Here is a 27,836-nt window from a genome sequence, read left to right as displayed (position 1 = left end):
TAATAGGCTACAAAAATGCCTACCCACCATCATTAAACTCTGACCTTAACCAATCACATGACAGATAAAATCTTAACTATATCAAGGGGCTTCATAAATTGGGGAAACATTTGGCTTTTCAGGGAAAGACAAAAAGGAGCCCAAAGAAAGCAAGGACTGAAGCTGTTTCTGTAAATATCTTCTTCATGTGTGGACTGCCCAGCAACACCGATACTTTAATATCCTTGAAATTTAAGTTCTTAATAAGAAATAAGCTTTTATTAAGCAACAGTGTCTTGTCGTACTAGATCTACAAATATGTATAGCGTCAATGCACAAATTATTATTTACACGGAGTTAGAAGAGATTAACTCAGGAAAAGCTAAAAGTAATGAGAAAAACAGGAATGGCTTAGTTTATGGGAAGATACAGACTTAAGAGTTTACTAGCAGACATGGAAAATTATTGGTCAAGGGGGTGATACATCAGAAAGTATTGTTTGAGGAATATGCCTAGTATGTGTGCTGCATAAAAGAACAGTTAACAAGCTTCAACAGAAAAGACAAAATGGTTAAGAACCATGGGAAACAAGTGGACTGGAGAGATGGCTCATCAGTCAAGAGTGTATATTACTCTTCCAAAGGACCTGAGTTTAATTCCTGACACCCATTTAAGATGGTTTACAACTGCCTGCAAATCCAGCTCCAGGAAATCTAATATCTCTGTGGAACAAACACCCAAAATGTGGTGTGGGTCCATGCACACACGTACACACAGAGATTAAAAATAAAGTAACATAAACATGAAATAAAGTAACATAAACATGAAACAATCAAGTGTTAGCAGTGAGTGTAGGTATTATTCAAGATGTTGAATGATTACAATTGCATTCTGGTAAATGTTTATTATATCATTGTCTTTTAATATAAAAGAAAATAAAACCAATAGCTCCCGATCTCCTAAGACTATGTTAGTACTGGTCCTGTTTATCCTTAAACCAATCCTTTATTTTCTAGGACTATTTAAGAAACTAGACTTTAAACTGGCAGTTACCTAGCTCCCGTCAGCTAGCTTCTGGCTTAAGTTTGCTATAAGGGCACAAAGGCTTGTATCAGACTGGAATTCAGGAGGAATAAGCCTTATTCCCTGACTGTCTCAAGAACCTTTGCTCTGACTATAGTCCGTCCCTTATCAGACAAGTCTTCAGTTTCATCTTTCACATAGTTGCCTTGTCTCTTGGATTAGCATGGCTTCCTGCAGTGCTAACTAACCTATGAGTTCCCTCATCGCATAAGCTATGAACTTTTGTACCATGTGTGTAACCAAGTCCCTCATTAAATACTATCACATTAAACATATGACTTAGTTTCCGCTTTCTGAATGGATGTCAACTCATACAGAAACCTACCTAAGAAATTGAAAAAAAATCTGAACCCTTCAATCATGAAAGTGTTTCTTTTATACAAAGAACTTAAACATTTTTGAAGTTCCTAAGAACTCTGAAGCTTGAATCCAAAACCTCTTGCTTGAATCCAAAATAAAGAATACTGAGTAATAAACTTTCACTTTAGGAAGAAGAAAATTTAGAGGTAGGTAGTCGTAATTAATACTTAAAAATTGCTATAATTATCGATTTGTGTATTTTACCAAAAAAATTAGCCACCAACAAAGTTACTTTAATAGGACAGTAGGGAAATGATCAATTGTAGCTATTCAAAGAACTTTTTGATACCACGTTTGACTCCAACCTTTAATACGAGAATATTAGGAACACGAGAAAAAGAATATATAATATTTAGAAAAACTTAAGTACTTTACTATACACCAACCTAATGCAAATATTGAAAAGATGGGGCCGGGTATAAAGGCAGGTAAAATCAGTTCCGGAGAGCACTTCCTGTGACATATTAGTAAAAGCCAAACTGATGACCTAGAGGAAGCAGCAAGCCATGTATTTTGGTCTCTACAGTAGTTTGAAAATTTTCATCGAGGCAATAAATAGTTGCCTATGGCTGAGTAGAAAGCGCTTAGGTGAATACTCAGTGCAGAAAGGTGAATAATTAGAGGAAAGCGAATTAATAAAGCTACTAAGTAATAAGTGGTTTTACTAGGAAATCTATGGGTGGCAGGGCACTGGATAATGTGAGATGGAGGTTAGAAAAATGTTTTGGTATTCAAGGGTAAAAATGAGTGAATGCTAAGTGAAATTACTTTTCCTCTTCTGCTTAAAAAAAACTAGCAGTGTTTGGAACACAACAACAAAACAAACAACAACAAAACCCATAAGCAATCAAAAGAGGGGGGGTTAGAGATATAAGGGGACCAGAGCAAGCAATAAACCTGCAGATAGAAGATAGATACAAGTGTGTGTGTGTGTGTGTGTGTGTGTGTGTGTGTGTGTGTATAAAAAGATAATAATAAATCACAGAATTGAGTGTGGTGGGAGGGTTTTGTTTCGTATACCAAACTCAAAAGTGGTTATTTTTAGATGCTTCAGCAATATTTGCAAAAGAGTATCCATGAATTGTAAGTGGAGTATATGGAAAGACATCACAATTCCAAAGCAGAATGGTGGAAGGCGTGCAGGAATTCACAGCACTGGAAGCGGAATCTGAATAACAAAGATGATTTCAAGGATGAAAAGCAGCAACTTGAGTTTCTAGGCATCAAGAGAAAAAGTTAGTTTGTTAGTGGGGAAGAAACATAATTATTCCAACTAGAGAGATCCTGTCACTTCCTTATGGTTTTAACAAGGCAGGACTTTCTCTTCCAGTGATATGCTGACAGTACGTAAAGCCTCTCCTCACCCCCTTTCTTACAGCTAGGAAGGACATCCTACAGGTATCTAATGGAGAGAAATCAGGGTTGCTGTTAAACATTCCATAAAATCTGAAGAAGAAAAAAAAAAAACAAAAAACGGAAAAATACTCATAATAATTATCCACTTTACAGTGTTCATATTGCCAAACTCGAGAAGCCATTTTTGAGGCTAGGATCACGGTATTTTATTTGGATCACCAGACTGATAAAAGTCGATAAGTTCTTACCTAAACAACATGTACAGAGGAAAAAAAAATTCATACTGTGGGTCTACTTCTGACCAATTTTCATATGAGCCTAATAATTTAAAAATCACCAGAAAGCTAACTTTAAAAATCACAGGTATAAATTTGGGTTAACCACTCAAGTCCGATGAAATAGAAAAAAATGAAACATTCAAAAAATTAGTTTTAGTGTTTTTTTTTTTTCAAAAATGGACGGTAGAACCATTGAGAGCCTCTTAAATATATCCTGCCAAATGTGCAATTTTTCTTTTTTTGGACAGGACTGGGCACAAAGCAAATGTTCGTAACGGTTGTGGAAACTATGGAAGGATTCCTCACACTTTGACCACTTTCTTTTAAAGACGTCGCAAATAATGTTTCAAAGTCACTGTCCAGTTTTGAGCCTAAGAGGCTCTTGTTCCCTGCAGTACAATCCCTTTTATTCTTTCAAGGGACAAACAACGAAAACAGTCTTTCACGGAGACAGTATTTCCCGACCGACCAGTGGTCTATGAACAAGCCCTTTTCGAAAATGGAGGAAAACGAGGACTAGAGCGTGTGCAACCAGAAGTCAGTCGTCGTACCTCCTGCATATCTATCTACTCAACCACACGACCCGCTGCCGTTCTGAAATTTCCAATTGGCGTTTCACGCCTCTATGGTGGGCCAGGAGTGTGGGGACCTCCCTGTGTCCCAAATTCCTAGTGCTAAGGTCGGGTTATGGGTAAGGGCGTCAGAAAGTCTTTTCACACGCTGGGCGGCCAGGGAAGCGGGTCCCCCCCCCCCTTTCCTTTATCAGTACCGGCTCTGACAAGGGAAAGGGTGGGGGACCCGCAGCCCAGGCCATCCCGCAGACGACACTCCTTCCTTCAGGTGTCCCAGCGGGCCTGGCTGTGCCGCGGAATCCAGGCCCCAGGTGTTCCACACAGGGCTTCTTTCTCCCTTTGGCTGCCCCCATCGCGCAGCGCGAAGGGAGGGGACATCCCCACCAACAAGGAGCTTCAAATGTCCGCGGCCGCCGAGGGACCGAGCCTCTCTGCTGGGCTGAACTTGGACGCGAGCAGCCCACTCCTCAAAGCTTCCACACCCAGAGCAGCCCTCCCCCCCAGCCCCTCAGTCTTTCCGTCCCCTCGCCGCGGTCCGATCGCCCGCCCTCCCGGGCCGGCGCTTACCCAATACCAGCCTGGCTACGTCCGAGGGTAACAGCATGATCCGAGCTGCACAGGGAGCCGCCTGAAGGGACGAGACTCAACTCAAAGCAAACGCGGCGACAGCCCCGGCGCCGCCGCATCTCCCGGTTCCACTGGCGCTGCTGGACCCGCGGCAATTTGTCCCGCCTCTTTCGTGCCACACCGACCAATCGCTTCCGCGGGAGACAGAAAGGCGCCGAAATGAAACCCGCCTCCCTGCTCCTCGGGATTGTCGTCATTTCCGTCTGGGGAAGGTTGGGGCCTGAGAGGACCCGGGGGCCGGGTATGGGAGCGTCGGCCCCTGGGCGGAGTTGCCGGAGCGAGGTCGAGCGCCATTGGTGCGCAGTGCGCAGGCGCGTTTCCTCAGGCCGGGGGGAATGTTTTGAGAGGAGCGAGTGTTTTGAGTTTGGAGCGCTCGTGATCCCTTGGCGCAAGCGCAGTGGTGCAGCGACGCCAGCGGACCTCTTCCTTTGGGGCACCCTTGCGGTACCAACTGGTTGCTTTTGAACCGGAAGCGGGAAGGCGAGCGTGCAGACCTAGCCGCTAGGTCGGTGCACGCGGGAAAAGGCGAAGCGACCCGGGTTTGCATTGACAGGCAGAATGCAACGGTAGGAGCGAGGAACGAACGCTCGGAATTCTGTGAGGGAAAACTCTCATCAGACCCCCATCTTTTCGTCAGCTTCCGAATGCCTCTGGACGTTTCTTACCCCTTCTTTGCCTGACGGCCGTGATCGTCTCCCTCTTTCTGCAGACCCTAAGTGGAGTGAGCCTGAACCTTCCCTTCTACGCGCCCCTCTTTCCTGTCTGTCACCTCAAGAGTTCCCGTCGACCTAGTAGGTTTTTTCCCCCCTTTATCTCGCACTTTAGTCTCAGACCGTTTATTTATGTTTAAGCCACAGGTTTGCATACGTTTGTGTTTGAGAGCCTGAGCTAGGAAATCACAGTCTGGAGAGTTCGAATTCTTACTGTCAGGTGTATTGCCTGAGCTCTCTCTAGTGAGGTAAGGGGCAACCCCTCAGAGCCTTTTTAAATGTTTTACCTGCTCGCCCTTCCCCACCCCCACCTGGCACAGGTAATTAGACAGCTACGTTTTCAAAGCGATAATGAGCTAGAAGGACTGTGTTGGCCCGAGGAAGGACTGGGATATGGAACCTGAAAGAATAACTTTGCTGCTGCTAGACCTCTCCAGGTGTAAATTGCTCTGCAAGATGGTAACGAAGCTTTCAGGCAGCAGGGAGTGGTGAAGAGGACAAAGGGTAGCGAGCTCTTGTTATTGAGTGAAAAAGATTTAGCAAGTTTCCTGTGTATGTATCAAAACCACAGGAAGTGATGAGGACAAGAAGAGGAGAAAAAAAGTCGTCAAAATAGATTTATAAAGCGATCGGGAGAGAAGACAGGATGACAGTTACACTGAACATTTATTTGCTCGGTGTGTCTGTGAGTGAGTGTGTGTGTGAGAGAGAGAGAGAGAGAGTCAGAGAGAGAGAAACAGAAACATGAACAAACTTCCTGAGAGAGAGAAAGGGAGAGAGATGGGCTGGAGAGATGGCTCAGTGGTTAAGGTTAAGAGCACTGACTGCTCTTCCAGAGTTCAAATCCCAGCAACCATATGGTGGCTCACAACCATCTGTGATGGGATCTGATGCCCTCTTCTGGTGTGTCTGAGGACAGCTACAGTGTATTTATATATAATAAATAAATAAATAAATAAATAAATAAATCTTTAAAAAAAAAAAGGGAGAGAGAAATTGAGAGAGAAACAGAAAATGAACGAACTCCTTGAGAGAGAGAGAAAATGATAGAGAAACAGGAACACAAACAAACTCCTTGAGATAGATACTGGTATTATTTTCTCATTTAGCCTCCAGAAAAGAGGTTTTCGAGGTTAACCAACTTGTTGCAGGTTAACTGTTATTGGATAACTGTTCATTGAATGGACCTGGATTGGAACACTACAACCTGACCATAGAACCCACCCTTTTTGCATCCCAGGTTAGTCCCTACCTCACAGTTGTGCAGCCTGAGCCTCCCCCAGGTCCGGGAATCTAGTACTTCCATACCTGACTGAGGCCCAATGCTTCTTACCACTAGCCAAGACTAGCATGCCGGGGTGGGGTTATTTCTAGGAAGGTAATATATAATTATCATTGTCAGAACACATCAACCTGACTGAACCCTCAAATGGAAGATTAGATTTGTCTGCTCAGGGGCTTTTGCCTAGGAAGCTTTTTCAGTTGAATGTTAGGAGCTGAACCAAGTTACCTGTTTTAATGTCTCAGGAGGGCTTGTTCACATGATAGTTCTCTTACTCTAGTTGGATAGCTTTGGTTCTGCCACCCACCACCATTTGGTTTGTTTGTTTTCAAGACAGGGTTTCTCGGTTGCCTTGGCTATCCTGGAACTTACTCTGTAAACCAGTCTAGCCTCGAACTCAGCAGACAGACCTGCCTTTGCCTCTCTCTCTGTGCCTGGCTCTCTCTGCCTCTGTCTGCCTCCCGAGTGCTAGGATTACAGGTGCACACCACCACCGCCTGATTCTGTTCTTTCAAAGATTTGTTTATTGTATGAGAGTGCACTGTAGCTGTCCTCCCACACACCAGAAGAGGGCATCGGTTCCCAATACAGATGGTCGTGAGCCACCATGTGGTACTGGGAATTGAACTCACAGCCTCTGGAAGAGCAGCCAGTACTCTTAACTGTTGTTCTCTTTCGTTTCCTACTGTATTTTTATTTCCTTTGAGGCACATATTACAACTTGGAACTATGTGTTAATACTTGTATCATCATCATTATCACCAGATGTCTCCAGGAGAGGACGCTGTGTACCAGGATGGTTCAGTTTTCTAGCTGTCCCTAACCTGAAACACTGGATGCAAAACAAATATTGTTTGCTGTTATCAATGAATGTTTTCCTTTTATAGGGATAATACTGAAGTGTTTCATTTTATTCAGAAGAATACATTTATCATGCTGCATAAAGCACACATTTGAGAATTAGAGCCTAATTTCGGTATATTTTAAGAAAATGTCCTGTAGAAATGTTAAGAAAGATTATTGTGCCTTTGATCACAGTATGCCTCTGGATGTACAGTTAGGTTTAAATGTATAGCTAATGTCTAAAATAATTACATAAAGGTCTAAAGTGATGTACAACTTAGTGGTACATCACATGGTTAGTTTGCTTAAGGCCCTGAGCCAGTCCTCAACAACCCCCCTCCATGAAATTGTGTGTATTTCTTTCTTTTCCAGGTGAGGATGCATGTTCTGAAATCTTAAACCATGAGTCTAGCACTTAATGATCTGCTCATTTGCTGCCGGCAGCTAGAACATGACAGAGCTACAGAACGAAGGGTAATATGTTACATGACATCGTTTTTCTTGAAAACAAAATGTGTGGTGGCTAACACAGTATGTTATTATCATTATTATTATACTTTTTATTCTCAGAAAGAAGTGGATAAATTTAAGCGCCTGATCCAGGATCCTGAAACAGTTGAACATTTAGATAGGCATTCTGATTCCAAACAAGGAAAATATCTGAATTGGGATGCTGTTTTCAGGTATCCTCTTTGAATTTGTCTCTCACTTTAATTATTTCTCTGTTTTGTGATGCCGTTTTACTCCTTAATTTTGTTCGCAGCTTTATCCGAAAGCTTTAAAACATACAGAAGGTTCAAGTCATTTCTTCAATAGAATGCATTATATGTATATCCTGTAAGATCAAGGAAGAGGCAACATAGGATTCTTGTCAGGCTTCCTGAGGCTGAGGCAGGAGGAACATGAAGCCCAGGCCAGCATGGCTTTCATAGTGACTTCCAGTTCTGTCTGGTCTCTGTAGTGAAATCCTGTCTCAAACAAAACAGAAACAACAGATTAAGGATTCTGTTCATTTTGATTATAAAAATTTGTTTCAAATTGGACTTAAAAGTAAGTTATAATAACGGGCAGTGGTAGCCCAGGCCTTTCATCTCAGTACTCTGGAGTCAGAGGCAGGCAGATCTCTGAATTCTAGACCTGCCTGGTCTACAAGAGTTCCAGGGCAGCCAGGGCTAACAGATCTTGCCTCAGAACAACAAAAAAGCGAGTTATATGTTTATTATTTTTATTATTGATGATTATAAGAAACTGGCATGGGTTAAATTATACTAAAACAAGTAAAACATTGGAATACTTTCAGATTAAAGCAATTTAAAAAACTTCTTTGTGGCAGAGTTGGTACGTTCTTATATCGAATCTTCATTTTCAACCATAAGTTCATTCATAATTGAAAACATAAGACTTTGGGGGGGGGGAGATTTTTTGCAAAAAATATAAAAATGCTTTGATTTATTTGTATTTGTGTGTGTGTCTTTGTCAAGTAAGTTTGTGTGTAGGCAGGTTCCTGGGAGTCCAAAAGTAGACATTGGATATCCTTAAACTAGACTTATATAGATGTTGTAAGCCATCCTATATGGATGCTGGGAACTGAGCTCTGGTCCTTCACCATGGGCAATCTCATCAGACCTCCAAACGCCTTACCTTTTTGTAGAAGTTAACCTGAAGCTGGTGTGGTGTAACAACTGTAACCTTGGCTCTTGGGAGGGTGATAGAGGAAGATAATGAGTTCAGCTCGTTACACATAAGGAAAATAAACAACTGTAGTAAGGAAGTAATTCGTATTCCTTCATACGATATTAAATTGTCTTAGAATACCTACAGATAAGCTTTTGGGCAGGGGTGGGAGTTGGGCTTTTGAGACAGGGTTGGTACAACAGTGTGGTTTAAAAGATGCTTTGGGGGAAGATACACAGGAGTTTTTGAAATGATAAAAGGATAAGCATTAATGAGGATGTATGATTTTCTTTTCTTGAAGGTTTTTGCAGAAGTACATTCAAAAAGAAACAGAAAGTCTTAGAACAGCAAAATCAAATGTATCGGCCTCCACACAAACCTCCAGGCAGAAGAAGATGCAAGAGATCAGCAGTTTGGTCAGATACTTCATCAAATGTGCAAACAAAAGTAAGCAACCTTGGCTGGGCGTGCTGGCTCACACCTTTAGTCCCAGCACTCGGGAGGCAGAGGCAGGTGGATGTCTGAGTCTGAGGCCAGCCTGGTCTACAGAGTGAGTTCCAGGACAGCCAGGGCTGCACAGAGAAACCCTGTCTCAAAAAAAAACAAAGCAACAAGAAAGTAAACAACATTATGCATTACACACAAACGCTTCAGTAGTTACAGTAGCATGAAAATTAAGCACTTTTTAAAATTCCTAGCACATATGCTAGCTTTTAAGATAGTAGGTTTGAAATTTAGAGTAATTTAGTATAAAATCTTGAATCTAAGAAGTGGAAAGATTAAAAATTAATGCTTCAGTTCCCCCATTCTTGTACTCCCTCTTCATATTTTTATGCGTCGGCAGAAGTGCAGTCTTAAAGGTCCAGTAAATGTTTTGAGGCCGAACAATTTTAAGGGTATAAATTCCTGTCAGGCCAGTGAGATGGCTTAGTAGGTAAAGGAACTTTGCCAGTAAGCCTGATGACATGAGTTTGAGCCCCACAACCTAAATGATGGAGAAAACCAACTCTTTCAAATTGTCCTCTGATGTTTACACATGCACCATGGTGGTTAGTGCATATATGAACATGTGCATGCACAAAAGGAAATAAACAGAAAATGTGTAAAAAAAAAAAAGTTAAAAAAGTCTTCATTGGTTATTGCTATACTTTATTTTTAAAGATTTGTTTTATGTACGTGTTTACACTGTCACTCTCTTCCAACACATCAGAAGAGGGCATCAGGTCTTATTACAGATGGTTGTAAGCCACCATGTGGTTGCTGGGAATTGAACTTAGGACCTCTGGAAGAGCAACCAGTGCTCTTAACCTCTAAGCCATCTCTCCAAGCTTCTGCTTTTCTTTTCTTTTTTCTTTTTTTTTTTTTTTGGATTTGCTTATTTATGTGTATGAGTGGTTTTGTCTGAATGTAAGTATACCATATATTCCAGTTCTTAGAGAAATCAGGAGAATCCTTTGGAACTGGATGGTTTTATGTGAGTGCAGGGAGGTCCTCTGCAAGAGTATCAGATGCTCTTAACCACTAAGCTATATCTCCCACCCCTCTAACTTAAATTATACTCCTATTATTTATTTCAGCATGAATCATTTGATATATTTGAAAATAGCCATAGCATTCCTGAGTACTCTTTCTCTAAGGTAAATGGACCTAATTCCTTCAGCTCATTGACCTAGTTTTTATTTTACTTTCTCTTTAAGATTCTTGAGTTTGTTATGTCTCAGAGAGTGGCACTCAGTCTTGTGGTATAATCTAGTTGATACAGTCTACAGCATATTTGTTTCCATTTTGTTTTTTGAAGCAGGGTCTTTCAGTGTAGCGCAGGTTGGCCTCAGATATGTGATCTTGGTGCCTCACATCTTCCTCAGTGCCTGGATTGCAATACGTGCCCCCATGCTGGCTATGTGTTTTGTTTGTTTATTCACGTATATATGTACGGGGTGCAAAAAAGTATTCTGATGAATGCGAGGACTGTTTGATGGCATCCAGCTTGTGTTTTTTGGCTAAAGAATTTCTTGTTGGCCTGGAGGTTGCTAAATAGGCTGTTTGTGGGCCAACACGCCCCAGGGATCCTTCTGTCTGATTTGTGCTGAGATTACAAATGCATGCCACAATGCCCAGCTTCTTTGTCTGGGAGATCACATGTAGGTCTTATACTTGTAAGACAAGCACTTTACCAACTAATCTGTCGCCCCAGCTTGTATTCCTTACATTTATTCATTCTGAGATAACACTAGCCTCTTGTAGCCCAAACTCAGTTATAGCTCTATATCATGCTATCATTTAAAGAAAAAAAAATGAATAAAAATCAAGTCTTTTGGTCAGTGATAGCTCACATATCTGTCTCATCCTGAACCTGAATAGTTAAGTGTGTGTACCTGAAGATAGATGTATAGTACTGGTCGTTAAACCTGGGCCTTGTATGTGCTAGATAACTCCCCTTTGCTGAGAAGCACCTCTAGTCCCTACATTTGATATTTTGATGATGGTTTTAAAGTCTTTTTCCTACATTTTATTTATTTTGTGTACGTGTGTGTGCATTTTCCATGATGTACTCATGTGTGTCAAAGGACAACTTGGTTGTCTCCTTTTGTCCTATGAGTTCTGGAGATTGAACTCACATTAACAAGCTTGCCCTCAAGTACCATAAAGTGGAGCCATCTTGATAACCTCAAGAGTGACATTTTTGAGGCAGAAATGCGGAATCCTCATAAGCTTTTGCGAAGAAATGGACTTTACATTAGTGCTGAAAGCTAGCACAGAAAAACTTGCTGAAAGACTTCATTCAGACTTTGTACAGTCTGTGTAAATAAGGATGTGGATTTGTGATGGCAAATTTAGGTTAAAAATGAGGCAAATCTATGCAATCAAAGGCGCATTTTGCCAAGCCTGACAACCTAAGTTTTGTCCCCAGGACCCATGTGATGGAATGAGAGAACTGACTCCTGCAAGTTTTTGAGTACCATGCACAGCTACACATATACACACACATACTGACTGGTTTTGTGTCAACTTGACACAAGCTGGAGTTATCACAGAGAAAGAAGCCTCAGTTGAGGAAATGCCTCTATGAGATCCTGCTGTAAGGCATTTTCTCAACTAGTGATCAAGGGAGGAGGGCCCAGCCCATTGTGGGTGGTGCCATCCCTGGGCTGGTAGACCTAGGTTCTCTAAGAAAGCAGGCTGAGCAAGCCAGGGGAAGCAAGCCAGTAAGTAACATCCCTCCATGGCCTCTGCATCAGCTCCTGCTTCCTGACCTGCTTGAGTTCCAGTCCTGACTTCCTTTGGTGATGAACAGCAATGTGGAAGTGTAAGCTGAATGAACCCTTTCCTTCTCAACTTGCTTCTTGGTCATGATGCTTGTGCAGGAATAGAGACCCTAAGACAACACATAAAAATGCAGTTATACAATCCAGGTTATGGTAAATGTTTAGTAAAAGTACACAGGTTGCTGACTAACAATATATTAGAATAAATTTAATGAATAGCGGTTTAAAGAAATTTTTCATTCTCCCGAGATTCCTTTTTAGGACAGTAAACCCTCCCTCTATACTCTGAGAAAAAAGACAGCTACAAGGAAACGTTCTGTACTTGATTTGGCTCATGTGGTAGCTTTGTATTCACTCAAACACTGTACTATTGGCTTGTAAAGTTGGGATCTTAACTTGTACCATGTAGTTTCTGGTGAAAGATGCCAGGTTTTGTTGCCCAGCAGAAAATTTTGTAGCTTACAATCTTCTAGTGAAAAGAAACCTTTAGTTACAAAGTTAATCATGGAGATCACTTTTAAAAATGTACCAAAGAAAGTAAAATTGCCAAAACTAGATCATTTAAATAGGTAAAAGGTGCTGTTTTATTTAGAGGATAGCTTTTAAATTGAACTCATAGACTCAGAAGCTGGAAACCCAGAGCTGACATGGCTCTGCACCAGTCCTCTGTGTATATATTCTGGCTTTCAGTATTTTTATGGGACTCCTGAGTGTGAACATGTGAGTCTCTAATTCTTGTGTCTGCTCTTTGGCTTTTTTTTTCCTCCTTTTGAGTCCAGCCTCAATTTGATGATTTTTGTTATACTTTATTTCATCATGTTTGATTGTTCTCTTAGAAGCCTGTTCTTTTCTAATGAGAGACAGGAAGTGAATCTGGAGAGAAGGGGATCTGGGGAAGATGTGGGCGATGGAAATGGAAGAAAACAGGTTATAGTGTATGAGAAAAGAACCGTATTTTCAATAAATTTGTTTTAAAATTGAATTTTGCAGTGTCAGTAAACTTACCATAAAACTAGAGAGTTACTATCATTTTGCCTTAACTCTTTAGTTCCATTTATTAATTTACATGAACTGAATGGCTGATAGCAACTGAAACACATGTTGAGATTTTAACAGACTTAAAATACTGTATCCAAAGTAGAATGAAGAAAATCATTAGCAAACTAGTGGGTGTGGGAACAGTTAAGTGGGAGCTTAAAGCAGTACCAGTGTTCCTGTTTCCTTACTACGTACAGAGTGTTGAAAATAGAAACCAGGTGTGCAAATTGGTTTCTCGGGGTTTCTTAAGCATATAACTAACTCAGCCCCCTTATAAAACAAATTTTTAGATTTTTATTTACTTGGCTTTTTTAACTTTGTTATTTTTGTTTTTTACAATGGTAGGTATAAAACCCATGCTAATGTTGTACCACTGAGTTTTAATCTCTAGAGAGAATTAGGAAATAAAAACATAAATTTTAAAACAGTTGTGCTTGGCAGAGAGAGTGTTCTGAGATAACGAATACAGAAAATTAAGGTTTCATCTTAACACTTATGACATTAACTTTATTGTCTATTGTTGGTTCTTGGGCATTTGTGGTAAATTATTTCTTTCCATAATATTCTGACAATACAAGTAATGTTGTATGTAAAAAAAAAATTTTTTTCCCCCAAGAATTGTGAGAGAGATATCCAAGGGGTGGTAGAAAAGGATCACACAGATGTGGGAGTCATCCTGGGTCAGGAGCCTGAAATTATCAGCTGTAACTGGAAGCTGCTGAGCTGTGATTTCAGAGAGTACTTCAGTGAGCCTGATACTTCAGGATATAGACAGTCTCGTCAGTAAGAAAATGCTCATTTAATACACTTCATTTACATGCATATTGAATTGCACTCTACATGTAGTTCAATTTCAATATGGAGTCACTACTGAAGAAATAGTCCTTTAGCTTTGATAACGTATGATTTGATAAAAATAAAACATTTTTATTTCTGTAGCCTTGGCTAGCCTCCAATTCACAGTACTCCATCCTGTAACCTGGAGCTACAAACACCACCATTCTAAATCTAAACCCCCTCCCCCTTTTTTCTTTAGATGGGTTTCCTTGTGGCTCAAGGTGGCCTTAAACTTACTGCATTGTCCGGAATGGTACCTTAGCCAGAATCTTGCCTTTACCAAGGACTATTGGGATTACTGGTGTGTAATACTGTGCCTCTCTTAATTTCGTTTCTAAGTGAGATTTTGTGATCTTTAAAAATACACATTTAGGGGTGGGGGAGATTACACTGGCTGCCTTTTCAGAAGACTTGGGTTCCATTCTCAGCACCCACATGGCAGCTCTCAACCATGTTTACATTCAGTCCTTGAGCTCTGAAGCCGCCTTCTGACCTCATGCATGCAGTGCAGAGACATACATGGGGCAGAACACCATATACGTACACAGAAAAGATAGCTGCTTAACCCACTTTAGAAGCACTGAATTTTCAGAATCTAAAACACTGTGTTAAAATTTCAGACTTTTCTATATGTATGCAGTTTAGATGTCATAGAATTAATCTTGACTTTCAGAGTAATTAGGTTATTTTTAATTAGAATTTTTTTCTTTTTAACTTTCTGGGTCATATATTACCTGTTGCAGATACTCATTTCTTGTCATTTATGGTAGTAAATGCAGAAACATGATTGTGTTCCAGTTAAACTTTATTAACAAAATAGCCAACCAGCTGAATTTTACTTAGGAGCTATAGAAATTACCAAACCCTGTTGTATGAGAGAGTGAGTTAAGAATAGCTTTCTGAATGGAATTGGCTAAAGAAGCTGGCACTCGAAGGATTCTCTCTTTAATATCTATGCATTTTTACTATTTTGTTTTATTTTTAAATAGGAGCACCCAGGCTAAAATGTCAAGACCTCTTGAATTATGTCATGGACACAGTGAAAGATTCATCTAATGGCATGACTTATGGAGCTGACTGTAGCAACATACTGCTCAAAGACATTCTTTCCGTGAGAAAATACTGGTGCGAAGTATCTCAGCAACAGTGGCTAGGTATGTTTTGAAGGCTGTGGGGTTTTTTCCTTATAAAACGAAATTTCAACAATAAAAGTAGTCCCGTCCCACAGATGTCACTGTGGTGTCAGAGCCTTTAATTTTCTTCCTTTTCAAGAGAACATCTTGCTATGTATCCTGTTCTGGCCTTCAACTTGGAATCCTCTTGCTTTGGTCTGCCACGGCTGGGATTAGATGTATTATCATGCTCAACTCTTAATGTTCATTAGTTATGTACTTTCGGAAGTATTAAGTCACGTGTTTTACATGGGACACATACCACTAGAACTTTCAGAAGTGTTAAGTCACGTGTTTTATTTCAGAGATTACTGCTCTGTTCTCTGCTGCTCAGCAGTTCAGTGACTGGAAACAATGGTGGACTAAAAATCGCCATACCGTAGTTCGCCCTCTCTGGGCTTGTTTACAGCATGTACACAGAATAGGGACACCGCAACTGAGCCATAAATGGAGCAGGAAAACAAAAGAGGTGTCACAGAGGTTGAAAGCAAGAATTCTAAGTTAAAAGGGACGTGGTGAATATCGTAAATGTCACTGGAAGGATAACATGCAAAAGAATTCACTGCGTTAGGCAGAGATAGATGTTATGTAATTGGTAAGGCAGTAAAAATCAAATGCATTAAAATACCTTTTACCCATTGACTTACTAGACAGTGTTTTTTATTTCTATTTCCAGACTGTTCAGTGCTATGATACAAAATTGTTTCCTATTCCTGGCATCCTTGTCTTTGCATTTGAGAGAGTTCTTATTAAATCCTGATCCCCAATCACTGATCGTACAAGTCCTTGAACCATTGTGATGCTCCTAACTTAAGGCCTCACTGGAGTCAGGCCTACCTCCACAGCACTGTACCTCAGTCAGGGCATTAAACAGAAGCACACACAGGACTGAGTGCTTTGTACCATTCAGTTCAATTGGCAAGGGACAGAATTGCTCATATATAATGTCTCAAGAAGCTTACCTTTGACGATAGTTGAGCTTTTATTTTTTAAACGCCACAAACTTTCTTCACATGAAGTTTTACTATTCGTGGAGAAAGCACATTCATCTGAATGCATACACTGCACCTTTTGTGAAGAAGCAGAATTCTACTCTTCTGAGACGACTTGCAGTGTCTCGTGGTGTTCTGTACACCCCCTCTTTAAAGGAGCATGATGGATTCATCTGGATCGTTCCCCTTGAGTAACATGTAGCTTGATGTGCTTTGATGAGAAGCAATGGCAGTGTTGACCTTTGCTCTTTCATATCTGCCAATAAAAGAGAAAACTGAGGAAAAGGATTCTTCCTCTTCATTATGAGTGCATGAACATTTTATCATTATGTAGCTATTTGATGCAGTGCAAACATGTTGACATAATTGATATAACTGTATGAACTCTTATTATATAATATGATTAAAATACAATGTTTGACTTATTTATATTGGCCACATATCTTGTTTGATATCTTTTAAGCCATTTATTCATTTTTGCAGAAGTGTGAAGTGAACAATTGAAAAGGAAGATACAGATAGTTGATAATCTTTCCTGTGTATCTGCTGCATGTCTCTGACTCTTGTGATTGTTTTTAATCTAGACTAGTTTCTTCAAGGGTGTATTGTGTAGTGAATAAATTGAGAGGTAGAGTCATTGGCTTCCTTTATACAAAGATTGGGTTTGCCTTTAACTTATTTATAAAAGAGCTACTATTTTCATTTACGTCAAACATCCCTCTTAACGACTCTGTTTAGATTGGGGACCTAATGCAGAGATAGAAGTAATCTGCCTGCTGTTAGTGCTGCAAGGAATAAACTCTCCTTTTTCTTTGAGCAAGAACCTTATGTCCTTTACTAAAAATCCATGGAAATACCATGCTATTGTTAGGTTACATACAGGCAGAGTGAACTGTGAAGCCATTTATAAAGGGTGACACTTTCTATACACCAGGACGCAGTGAGTGACTTTGCTAGTCCTGGATAAGACCGCACAGGCGTGGAGACATGAAATGGCTTACTTGAGGTCTGGTTGTTAAAACAGATACTTTCCCACTGTGCTGCTGCTTCTGTTCCTATGTTAAGCACAGTAATAAACATTGATGTATTCTATTAAATTCAAGCTTATCTTTAATACTTTGGTCTTGAGGAATTATAGCATATTTAAGTTGAACTGTGATGTTGACCGTAGTTGATTTTTAAAATAATTAGCTAATACTTTTTTCTTTCAATTTTTAGAATTGTTTTCTCTGTACTTCAGGCTGTATCTCAAACCCTCACAGGACATGAACAGAATTTTAGTGGCTAGAATAATTCATGCTGTCACCAGAGGATGCTGTTCACAGACTGATGGATTACCTTCAAAGTTTTTAGATCTTTTTTCCAAGGCTATTCAGTGTGCCAGGTAACCCTACCACTTTGTTTCATATTATACCAAACTTCACTAGATCGCCTTGCCGTGACCATGTTTTAGCCTTTTCCACAGTGGGCATTCAGTTGCTCAAATGGGTTGTAATTTTTAATACATAACCATGGATAGTCACATTCACTTTCTTGTGCATCTTGACCTCTATTTTCCGTCTTATATTTTTAAAAAAATCCCTTAAAGCAGACCAACAATTTGCCACTAAGAAACTTGAAGAAAGCAAACAGATGAAGCACTGTAAGATACTGCTGTAAGGGTCCGGGGAGGTGGCTTAGTGGGTGGGTATAATGCTTGATGTGCAAGCATGCGGGCCTGGGTGTGGATCCAAAGCAGCCAAATAACTGGACAAAGTTTTGATCCCTCTCTGAGTTGGAGTTGAAGATAGGGACAGAAACAATTGGGGTTGGCTAACCACCAGCATTACCCCACAGTGGCAAGCTCCAGATTGAGAGAGACAAACCTTGTTTCAAGGGTATAATGTGGAGAACAGTCGGGCCACCCAATGTCCTCCTGTAGGCCTCTTCATGCATACTTGTATGTGCATGTGTGTGCGCACACACTACATTTTTTTATAAGATAAAAAGCAGTGATCTTTTGGGACTAAACCCCTAAAACGAAAGCAAAAAGGAGTAAGTGGGTTTATATAAACTGCAGTATCTTTCTACATAGGAAGGAAATACTGATAGGGTGAAGAGATAGCTTGCCAAATGGGAGGAGAGCATCTTGCACACTATGGATCTGACTAAAGACTTAACATCTAGATTATATTACAGCTTTAAGAAACTTGGTAACAAAAACTGTATGCTAGGGAGATGGATCAAGGCACATTGTATGAAATTCTCAAAAACCAATAAAAAAATAAGTTATCTAAATTTTTTTCTAAATACCCTAATTTAAAAAAAATAGGCAAAGGGCAGTGATGTAATTCTGTAACTCCAGTACTCTGGAGACTGCATAGGACAATTGTAAGTTTATTGCCATCTTGGTCTGCATCATGAGAAAATAAATGAGAAAAGAAAAATAAATATGCAATCAATTTATGAACACATTTAACCTCATCAGCTATCAAAGATATGCAGGACAAATCACAGTGAGATAAGAGGTACTGTAGTTAAAAGAGCTGTGTTACTAGAAATAAACAGCAAATTCTATCAGCAGTTTGGAGACAAGACTCTACCCACTGCACTGGTGACTGTGAAGTACTGTCTTTGAAAAGGAACCATTGACTCAGAGCCAGTAGTTTCCTGAAGGGTCATTAGTGTGTGAACACTAAATGACACCAAAAGAGCCTTATGTTTTTCTCATCTGATAACAAGGAAAGTTGGACGTCACTTAAATAATTTCATTCTTTCCATTTTAAGAATAGATGTAGTTTATCAAAAAGTAATGTGGCTGGAGAGAGAGGACTCAGCAGTTAAGAACAGTGACTGATCTTCCAGAGGTCCTAAGTTCTAGTCCCAGCACCACGTGGTGGCTCACAACCATCTGTAATGAGATCTGATGCCCTCTTGTGTGTCTGAAGACAGTGACAGTGAATTCATATACATAAAAATAAATAAATATATTTTTAAGAAAGAACAAAGCAGTAAAGTATTTGGAAGCATTGGTGCACGTTTGTATGGCAAAATTCAGTTTATGTTAAAATATAACTGTAGGCATACAAATAAATTGCATGTATTTTTAGACAGTGGTTTAGTAGCAGAGACATTTAACAGGAAAAATTCTTAACCCCAAGTGAGAATAAGTGGTTTTTTTTTTTTTAAATGGTTAGTAATATTGTGGTTTGTTTTGTTTTTCTGAAGAGATATGAACCCAGGATATGATTCTGTTTGAATATTATGTTTTATTCTTTCAAATGTGCCTGTTACACCAAGTTAACGTTTATCTTCTGTCACAGGCAGGAAAAGAGCTCTCCTGGCTTAAGTCACATCTTAGCAGCCCTTAACATTTTCCTCAAGACTCTGGCTGTCAACTTCCGAAAGCGGGTGTGTGAAATAGGAGATGAAATTCTTCCTACTTTACTATATATCTGGACTCAGCATCGACTTAATGATTCTTTAAAAGAAGTAATTATAGAACTAATTCAACTGCAGATTTATATCCATCATCCACAAGGAGCCAAAACTCCTGAAACAGGTAAAAAGGGAATTTTTCCCCGCATTGAATATATTCATTAAATAGAAGCTGTCTGAGTGTGGCATCAGATCTGTAGAGGAACAAGTGTCTCTGGTCAGTGTGATCAATCTCAAGACTGCTTTTCATACATTCTCTTGGATCAGAGCCAGTGGCAGTAAGTTCTGTCTTGCCTTCCCATTATTTAATATGGTATCAGATGAAATCAAGTCTGAGATGTTTCCTCCAACATCACTCATCCATCACCTCTTCCTGTTAAGAGAACATAGGCTGTAGAGCAGAGGAATTTGGAGAAAGCGGGAACTTGTTTATCTGCATGTTGCTTCTTATTTCTAATAGAAAGTAAAATAGCCAAGCCAGTTGTTCAGTTTCCAAGAGGGTGAAGTACTTACCTGGTGCCTCTCAGTTATACCAGGCTCACTCTCTGGGGGCAAACAAACAGCAGTAAAGCACTGGTAATGCATCTCTTACCCTCCTGATTGTTTGGCATCCCCTCTCTTTTTTTAAAAAAACAAGAATATTCTTCATTTTTCTGAGAAGTGGATTGAATGAGGTAGTGTTGGTTCACAGCTTTAATTCCAGCACTTGGGAGGCAGAGGCAGACAGATTTCTGAGTAGTTCCTACTCTGTAAAGTGAGTTCCAGGATAACCAGCGCGCTACAGATTAACCATGTCTAGGAAAAATAAAATAAAATCAAAACTGGATTGAATGACAGTTGACCTCAATGAACTCTTCATGGCTTGTCTGTAATTGCCTTTAGTCTATCCTGGGTAATAGTGATGATTTCGTTAAGATGGTTGGACACATTAAATAACATCAGCTAGAGTGGAGAATAACTGTTGTACCATTCTTTTTTCAGAAGGGATCTGTATCAGCTCTTAGTGTATACATTCTGACACATGTAGGAAAATAAAAGAATTGGGACTTCTCAGTTTTTGTCTTCCATCCTGCTCTACCCAAGATAAAGATGGGGCCGGTTAAGAGGTGGTGTAATGTGTTAGTTAACTGCATATTTATGGTTAATTAAAAATTTGAAAGGGTCATGAGGCTGCCAGAAAGATTCATATAGTTTTAGCCTTCAATAATATATTTTTATGTTACCTTGTTTGTGAACATTAATAGCCCTGCAGTTTTCCGTGAGGATGTTTTCCAGACTCTGCAGGTACCCGTTTGGGAATCTAAGAGGGGCATAAGTTGACTGGAGTGTGACTTTCGTGGTGAGATAACCACTGTCTACAGAGAGAGCATCGTGTATGTAGTTGAAGGAGCAATAACGATCATACCGCAGCTGGTCCCCATGTGGAAGAAGTGCATGTTGCCTTTCTTAGGGGACATCATACATACATTAGGAAAGGGAAATTTTTAGATGAGAATGTGAAGACGTTTTTAATAACTATGATAACCTGACTGTGAAGTGAAAACCATAAGGAAGTAGAGTTTTCAAGGGTATTGCCCAAAGGGGCATTGAGACTGAACACTGGACTAGACATGTAATGTTTACGTGCTCAAGGGGTTGAGTCATCTTGAGAGTGGGCAGTGCAGACGGAATTTGAATATAAATACACTGTGTGTCTGGGTTACAGGTGCTTATGAATCCATGAAATGGAAAAGTATCTTGTACAACTTGTATGACCTGCTAGTGAATGAGATAAGTCATATAGGAAGTAGAGGAAAATATTCTTCAGGATCTCGTAATATTGCTGTCAAGGAAAATCTGATTGACTTGATGGCAGATATCTGTTACCAGGTATAGTAGCTGAAATTGCTTGTTAATTTACTTTCTGCTGGATGTTTATACTTTGTATTATGACAAGCCATGAAATTTACTCTATATACCTAACAGTAATCCTCTTAATTGAAAGATCACTTTTGAACATGTGATAACTTTTGAACTACTGATGACAATTATCTACAGGGAAGGTGAATGGATCCTATCCTAATTAAAAAAAATCAACTGGGCAGTGGTTGGGAATGCCTTCAATGCACTCAGGAAGCAGAGTCAGGCAGAGATCTGTGAATCCAAGGCCAGCCTGGTCTACAGAGCTAGTTCAGGACACAAACTGTGTCTCAGAAAAAAAAAAATTAGTATTCATGTAGCATAAAACTTGCTGATAATATTTACAATAATTGTCATCATTGTTTTGTTCTGAAACCACTAGAGTCTATCCAAAGCCTTTTGCCATCCCCTACAGAAACGTGTCGACCAGGTTATCTATTATTGTGTCTCTTAGCCACTAATCTACTTCTGTTAACTGGGAATGGTTTGTCTGTTTGGACATTTCATAGAAATAGAATCATATGTATGTGGACTTTTGTGCCTGGCTTCATTCATTTAGTGTTCCATTGGGAACTATAAATGAGTATTTTATTCTCATAGATTTGATTGACATACTGGTAGTAATTTTGCTCTCTTAAATGTTAATGTAAATTTAATTTTTTTGTAATCTACTATAATCAAATGAAAATTTAAATTTTAATCCTGTTGAAAACACACTAGTTGCAGTTTTGGTAAATGTCCCCAGAAAATAAACTTAGTACCCTACTTGCAAATACTTGATAAGAATGTCATTACTTCTATGCAAAATATTGATCTCTTAATGTCTATATATTTCTGTAACTTGTTAATAATTATGAGCCCCTATATCTTCATTTGAGGAATATTTTCCCCAATGATTTATTTTAAAAATGTTGCAATAAAAATGTTTTTTATTTTGCAGCTTTTTAATGCAGATACCAGATCTGTGGAGATTTCTCAATCTTATGCAACACAAAGGGAATCTGATTACAGTGTGCCTTGCAAGAGAAGGAAGATAGACGTAGGCTGGGAAGTGATAAAAGATTATCTTCAGAAGTCACAGAATGATTTTGATCTTGTGCCGTGGTAATATTTTCTAATTCGGTGTCATTTCAATCATTTTTCCTAGAAAGCCTCCTTGACCAGAGCTGTTATTTGACTCTTCCCAGACCTGATATTAGTAGCCGAGTGACGTGTGATTGCTTTAGCACATTGATGATATAGTCACTAAAGGCTCATCTCCTGTGTTAAACAAGGTTACCTCTCTAACACCTAATTTTGTTTCTTTTTCATTCATATTTAAATGCACAACTCTATAATCACAGATTAACTCGGAATAGGATAATTAGACTGTATCTAGTCAGGCCTTGTTTTCTATGATGAAAGGGACCAACTCTAGAAATGTTACCCAGTATGCCTGAAGAGATGTAACAGTTTTTGTTTTAGTTTTTGTGGAGGCAGGGTACTTTTCTCCATGCTGCTGGAATATTTATATGTAATTGAGTTGTGGGAAAAGCTATACAGATTTTGTTACTGCTCAGCTTATATTTATTGTATGTCTTTGACAGTTCTACTTCAGATTTTGTTTTGATTTTATTCTTTCCTGTAGTACATACATACATCCTGACTGCAGTTTTCCCTCCCTCCACTCCTCTGGTTTCTCCTCCTTCCCCACCTCCCTCTCGCCCAGATCCACTCCTCCATTTCTCTTTAGAAAATGGCAGGCCTCCCAGAGATACCATCCAAACACAGCATAATGACCTACAATAATTCTAGACACACACCCTCATTAAAGGCTGGATGAGGCTACCCAGTAGACCACAAGAACACTAAGCTACACAGCCATAAAATACATGCAGAGGACCCACCTCAGACCCCTGCAGGCTCCATGATTGTTACTTCAGTCTCTGAGCCCCTACGACCCTTCCCTGGAGACCCACAGCTCCACATTTGGCTGTGGGTTTCTGCATCTGCTTCATTGACTTTTTTTTTTCTGGTTTCTCTACAGATTGTATAATCCTTTTACTACTTTAGATTCTTAATCTGTCTATTTAATCGAGAATTACTAGCTGGGTGGATGTGGTTCAGGCCTTTAATCCCAGCATTTAGGAGGCATAGGCAGCTAGATCTCTGAGTTCAAGGCCAGCCAGGGCTACACAGAGAAACCCTGCCTCATAAAACAAACAGTTATGGAATGGCTTATATGTGCCACACTTTAGACATGGGGCAAAGAATAACATAGGACTCCTGGTTTTGAGTAGTGCTCCTTGAGCAGTGGTTCTCAGCCTTCCCAGTGCTGCAAGTCTTTAATGCAGTTCTCGTGTGGCTACTTTATAACTGTAATGTTACTATTGTTATGAGTCATAATGTAAATATCTAAAATGCAGGGCATCTGATATGCAACCCCTGTGAAAGGGTCAACTCCCAAAGGGTTTGTGACCCACAGGTTGAGGACTGTTATTCTGGAATATTCACAGAACACCGAAATGAATGATAAATTGGTGTCAAAGACAAGTGTTTAGGTTATATTTTTCTAATATGAAGAATTTTTTTGTCAAAAGATCAGAAATGTTGTTTCTGAGATTTTATGTAAAGATGTAGCCAGTCAGATGGTGTAATCTCCTTTCTGTAATTGGCAGCAGGGCTTAGACTGTATCAGGAGTTAATTTACTTGGAAACACTATGGTGAAGAGTGAAGATGGTACTTTAGTTAGGATACGGAAAGGTACAGTGTTAGCATCTTTGTTTTCTTTTATGCTGTTAATGAAGGATTGAAAAAAATTCACAATAATCCTTTTCTTTTTTTCCTTTCAGGCTACAGATTACAACCCGATTAATATCAAAATATCCTTCCAGTTTACCTAACTGTGAGCTGTCTCCATTAATACTGATCCTGTACCAGCTTCTGCCTCAACAGCGGCATGGAGAACGCATCCCATATGTGTTACGGTGCCTTACGGAAGTTGCCTTATGTCAAGGCAAGAGATCAAACCTAGAAAGCACTCAAAAGTCAGATTTATTGAAACTATGGATTAAAATTTGGTGTATTACCTTTCGTGGTATAAGTTCTGAACAAACACAAACTGAAAACTTTGCTTTACTTGGGGCCATTATTCAAGGTAGTTTAGTAGAACTGGACAGAGAATTCTGGAAGTTATTTACTGGATCAGCCTGTAAACCTTCAAGGTAGGTTCTATTATATTTGATTTTACGTAAACACACAAGTGTATATACCTGATTATTTTTGTAGTTTGTTACTTCAGCAAAAGATATATTAAAATCTGTTTTGGGTGCTTTTGTTGTTTGGCCCAAAACACTTAATAATACAGCTTTTATATTATTTTTGTTTTGTTTTGGTTTTGTTTTTCTTATTTTGTGTTGTTTTTGTGAAGGACAATTTTATTTTTTATTTTTTCATATCTTTTGTGTTAGGGTCTTACTGTGTAAGTCTGTGTTAGGGCTGGCTTCAGACTTAGGAGATCTGCTGCATCTACTTTCCAGGTGCTAGATTTAAAGATTTGAGCCATGTTCTGACGTTTACATTTTAAATTATTAACTATAATTTATAATTATTCAATATTCATAAACATTTCCGTAGCTCTGTACATTTTTATTGGACAATTTTTTAAAGATTTATGTGTTTGAATGCTCTATTTGTATGTACACCTGCGTGCCAGAAGAGGGCATCAGATCCCAGGATAGATGGCTGTGAGCCACAGTATGGGAACTGAACACAAGACCTGAAAGAGCAGCCATCTCTCCAGCCCCCAAGACAAAAATTTTAAACCAAAAGAGTTTCCTCAAATGTAATCTTCCCTTCACAACTTTTTTTACAAAATGTTCCCCCGAATTGCTCTGAGCATGACAGGCTTAGTGGTAAGCAGCAGAGGTAAGGCGTCCGCCCTTCAGAGAGCTTGCTTCCAACAATCTCCTTGTGTTTCTTTGTAGTCCTTCAATACGCTGCCTGACTTTGGCACTTAGCATCTGTGTAGTTCCAGATGCACTAAGAACGGGAACCGAACCAAGTGTGTGTGAAGTAAATAGAAGTTTTTCTGCCAAGGAGTCAATAATGAGATGGCTTTTATTCTACCAGTTAGAGGATGACTTAGAAGACAGCACAGAGCTGCCTCCAATTCTTCAGAGGTAATTCTGCTTTATTGGCCTACTCCTGCATTCTTGTATTGTTCTTTTATAAGACTCTCATTACATATTTGGTATCAGATAGCTTTATTTTATACTCACAATGCAGAATTTCCTGAAGTTCTCTCCAAAATATTAAAAATCATCTGTATCTTTGTGCTGGATCATTTCTGAAATAAAAGATTATCTCACTATAGGATATGGGAGTTTTTAAGAAGGATAGGCACATAAAATTTAACATTTATAAAAAGTAGTCATATTTGTGATATGCCATCTAATATTTGATACATACATTGTAAAATGTTTAAATCACAGTTAATATATTATTTTCTTAAATAGTTGTAATCTACTTATGAGGAACACATTGAAAACTATAGCTTCTTTAAAAAACAAACAGACAAAAAAACCACGCAATAAATTATCATGATTACCTACCCCACTGTAGGATCAAAATGTCTTTCTCCCAATAAATTTAGCACCCCTCTTCTTTTTTCTTTTGGTTTGGCCTGGAACTCCCTATATAGATAGACCAAGACCAAGCTGGCCTCTTACGTAGATTCCCCTGCCTCTGCCTCCTGAGTGCTAGAATTAAATGCCTGTGCCAGCACACCTGGTCTGTAGTGTTTCTTTGTGACATTGTTTGCTCTGGCAAGTGGGCCAAGCTACCAGCCCCCACCCAGCTTCCCTTGAATCCTCAGACAAAAGACACATGAAGGCTGACAACTGTGATCTTCTCTGGTTTATCTGTGTCTGTAACTCCAGTTTCAAAGGATCTTAATGCCTTCTTTTGGCCATTAATAAACCCCCCAATACTAGTGATTCAGGACAGATGAAGGCATTTTAAGTGTGGGATCTGAGTTTTAAGAATCATAATTTGTAGCTATACATACATGGAGGTTAGATTTTTTTTTCTTAATGGTAAATAGTCTTTTAATTAAAGCTTTTTGTTTTCTTTTTAGTAACTTTCCTCATCTTGTACTGGAAAAAATTCTTGTAAGTCTCACTATGAAAAATTCAAAAGCTGCGATGAAGTTTTTTCAAAGTGTGCCAGAATGGTATGTTACATAAGAAAATACGTGACATTTTAAGATATAGCATTAATTAGAAAGGTAATTCTATCAGGGTGGGAGCTCATCTTATTAGTAATTATGAAGAAGTATCCCTATTGCTAAACAGAAAGAAGTTTATTAGTGATTATAGTTTACGTTCTATTACTTTAAACAAAGACGACCTCTTTATTACTGTTTACTGTAACATCCACCAAGTGTTAAGAGAATAAAAGCTGAATAGTTATGCAAAATTAAGGACATAAAATTTATGTGAAGTGAGTGTTTACTAGGGACCCATGGTTTATATGTTGTGAGTAAAGCTTGTTAGGGTTTAAAAAGTGCCATTGAGATTGCTTAGTAGGTAAAGGCATTTTTCTTATTTTTTTTTTTAAAGAAATTATTTATTTATATGATTACACTCTAGCTGTCTTCACACACAGCAGAAGAGTGCATCAGATCCCATTAAAGATGGTTGTGAGCCACCATGTAGTTGCTGGGAATTGAACTTATGACCTCTGGAAGAGTAGTCAGTGCTCTTAACTGCTGAGCCAGCCATCTCTCAAACATCATAACCTGAGTTCAGTCCCTGGGACATGAGACTCACATGATGGAAGGACAAACTGACTTTTGACAAGTTGTGCATCACATAAACACACACACACACAGTGTCACTCCGTCTAACTAGCTAAGTAGATGGCAGAACAAAAGGAAAACTAGTGAGGGCTGGTTATAATGATGTTTTGTGGTCCAGACACTGGGCAGCTGAGGCAAGCAAATCTTGGAATCAGGATTTGGAGACCCTCTTGAACAGTGTAACTAGCATCAATGTGAAAAACAAAGCTTTATTAGAATTAACGTGAAAATATTTAAAAACTCGTTTTTAGTTGATTGGCTCAGAGAATTGCATTTGGCACCGTGACTTGAAATAGCTCAGTGATATGAAGATAACCAGTCTCTCACTTCTTTACAAGGAAAGAGGAATCACTTATTTTGGAAATGAGGTGAAAAGAAGGCAGTTGTTTTTAGTAATTGCATTCAGTTGTCCAGTGTTAGTGTCTAAAAATATCTCTGAATTTGTATTTTGAACTGTAACTAACACGCTTTTGTGAGTAAAATTTGCTACTAATAATGAAATCATCCAATTCAATTGGCCATAAAAGCGTAAAGAAGAGAAGCATTTGGTAGAATAATTCAAAAATGTTATCAGCAGTCTTTGAATCGTGTAAATGCTTTCTTGATGATTT

At 39.2% G+C, this 27,836-nt stretch overlaps 2 protein-coding genes across 4 annotated transcripts in view; one reads left to right on the top strand and one right to left on the bottom strand.

Moving 5' to 3' along the window:
- Positions 1 to 4,321, bottom strand: part of NPAT (nuclear protein, coactivator of histone transcription) — a 37,067-nt gene extending 32,746 nt beyond the window's left edge. For all 3 annotated transcript variants that reach the window (XM_080929956.1, XM_080929958.1, XM_080929957.1), the window contains exon 1: positions 4,196 to 4,321. In XM_080929956.1, coding sequence (XP_080786082.1) covers positions 4,196 to 4,232 — 37 coding nt within the window. In that variant the 5' untranslated portion in view covers positions 4,233 to 4,321. The remainder of the gene's footprint in view (positions 1 to 4,195) is intronic.
- A 3,137-nt stretch (positions 4,322 to 7,458) lies between these two features.
- Positions 7,459 to 27,836, top strand: part of ATM (ATM serine/threonine kinase) — a 90,174-nt gene continuing 69,796 nt past the window's right edge. Inside the window, exons 1-11 of the mRNA XM_080929658.1 lie at positions 7,459 to 7,564; positions 7,661 to 7,773; positions 9,066 to 9,211; positions 14,895 to 15,059; positions 17,288 to 17,453; positions 19,372 to 19,610; positions 21,192 to 21,355; positions 22,326 to 22,489; positions 24,218 to 24,589; positions 25,352 to 25,546; positions 26,503 to 26,598. Coding sequence (XP_080785784.1) covers positions 7,493 to 7,564; positions 7,661 to 7,773; positions 9,066 to 9,211; positions 14,895 to 15,059; positions 17,288 to 17,453; positions 19,372 to 19,610; positions 21,192 to 21,355; positions 22,326 to 22,489; positions 24,218 to 24,589; positions 25,352 to 25,546; positions 26,503 to 26,598 — 1,892 coding nt within the window. The 5' untranslated portion in view covers positions 7,459 to 7,492. The remainder of the gene's footprint in view (positions 7,565 to 7,660; positions 7,774 to 9,065; positions 9,212 to 14,894; positions 15,060 to 17,287; positions 17,454 to 19,371; positions 19,611 to 21,191; positions 21,356 to 22,325; positions 22,490 to 24,217; positions 24,590 to 25,351; positions 25,547 to 26,502; positions 26,599 to 27,836) is intronic.

This window comes from Micromys minutus (genome assembly GCF_963924665.1).
Source record: "Micromys minutus genome assembly, chromosome: 16".
Classification (NCBI taxonomy): domain Eukaryota; kingdom Metazoa; phylum Chordata; class Mammalia; order Rodentia; family Muridae; genus Micromys; species Micromys minutus.
The sequence above is the reverse complement of the archived record's forward strand: the minus strand, read 5'-3'. Positions and strand labels throughout refer to the sequence as shown.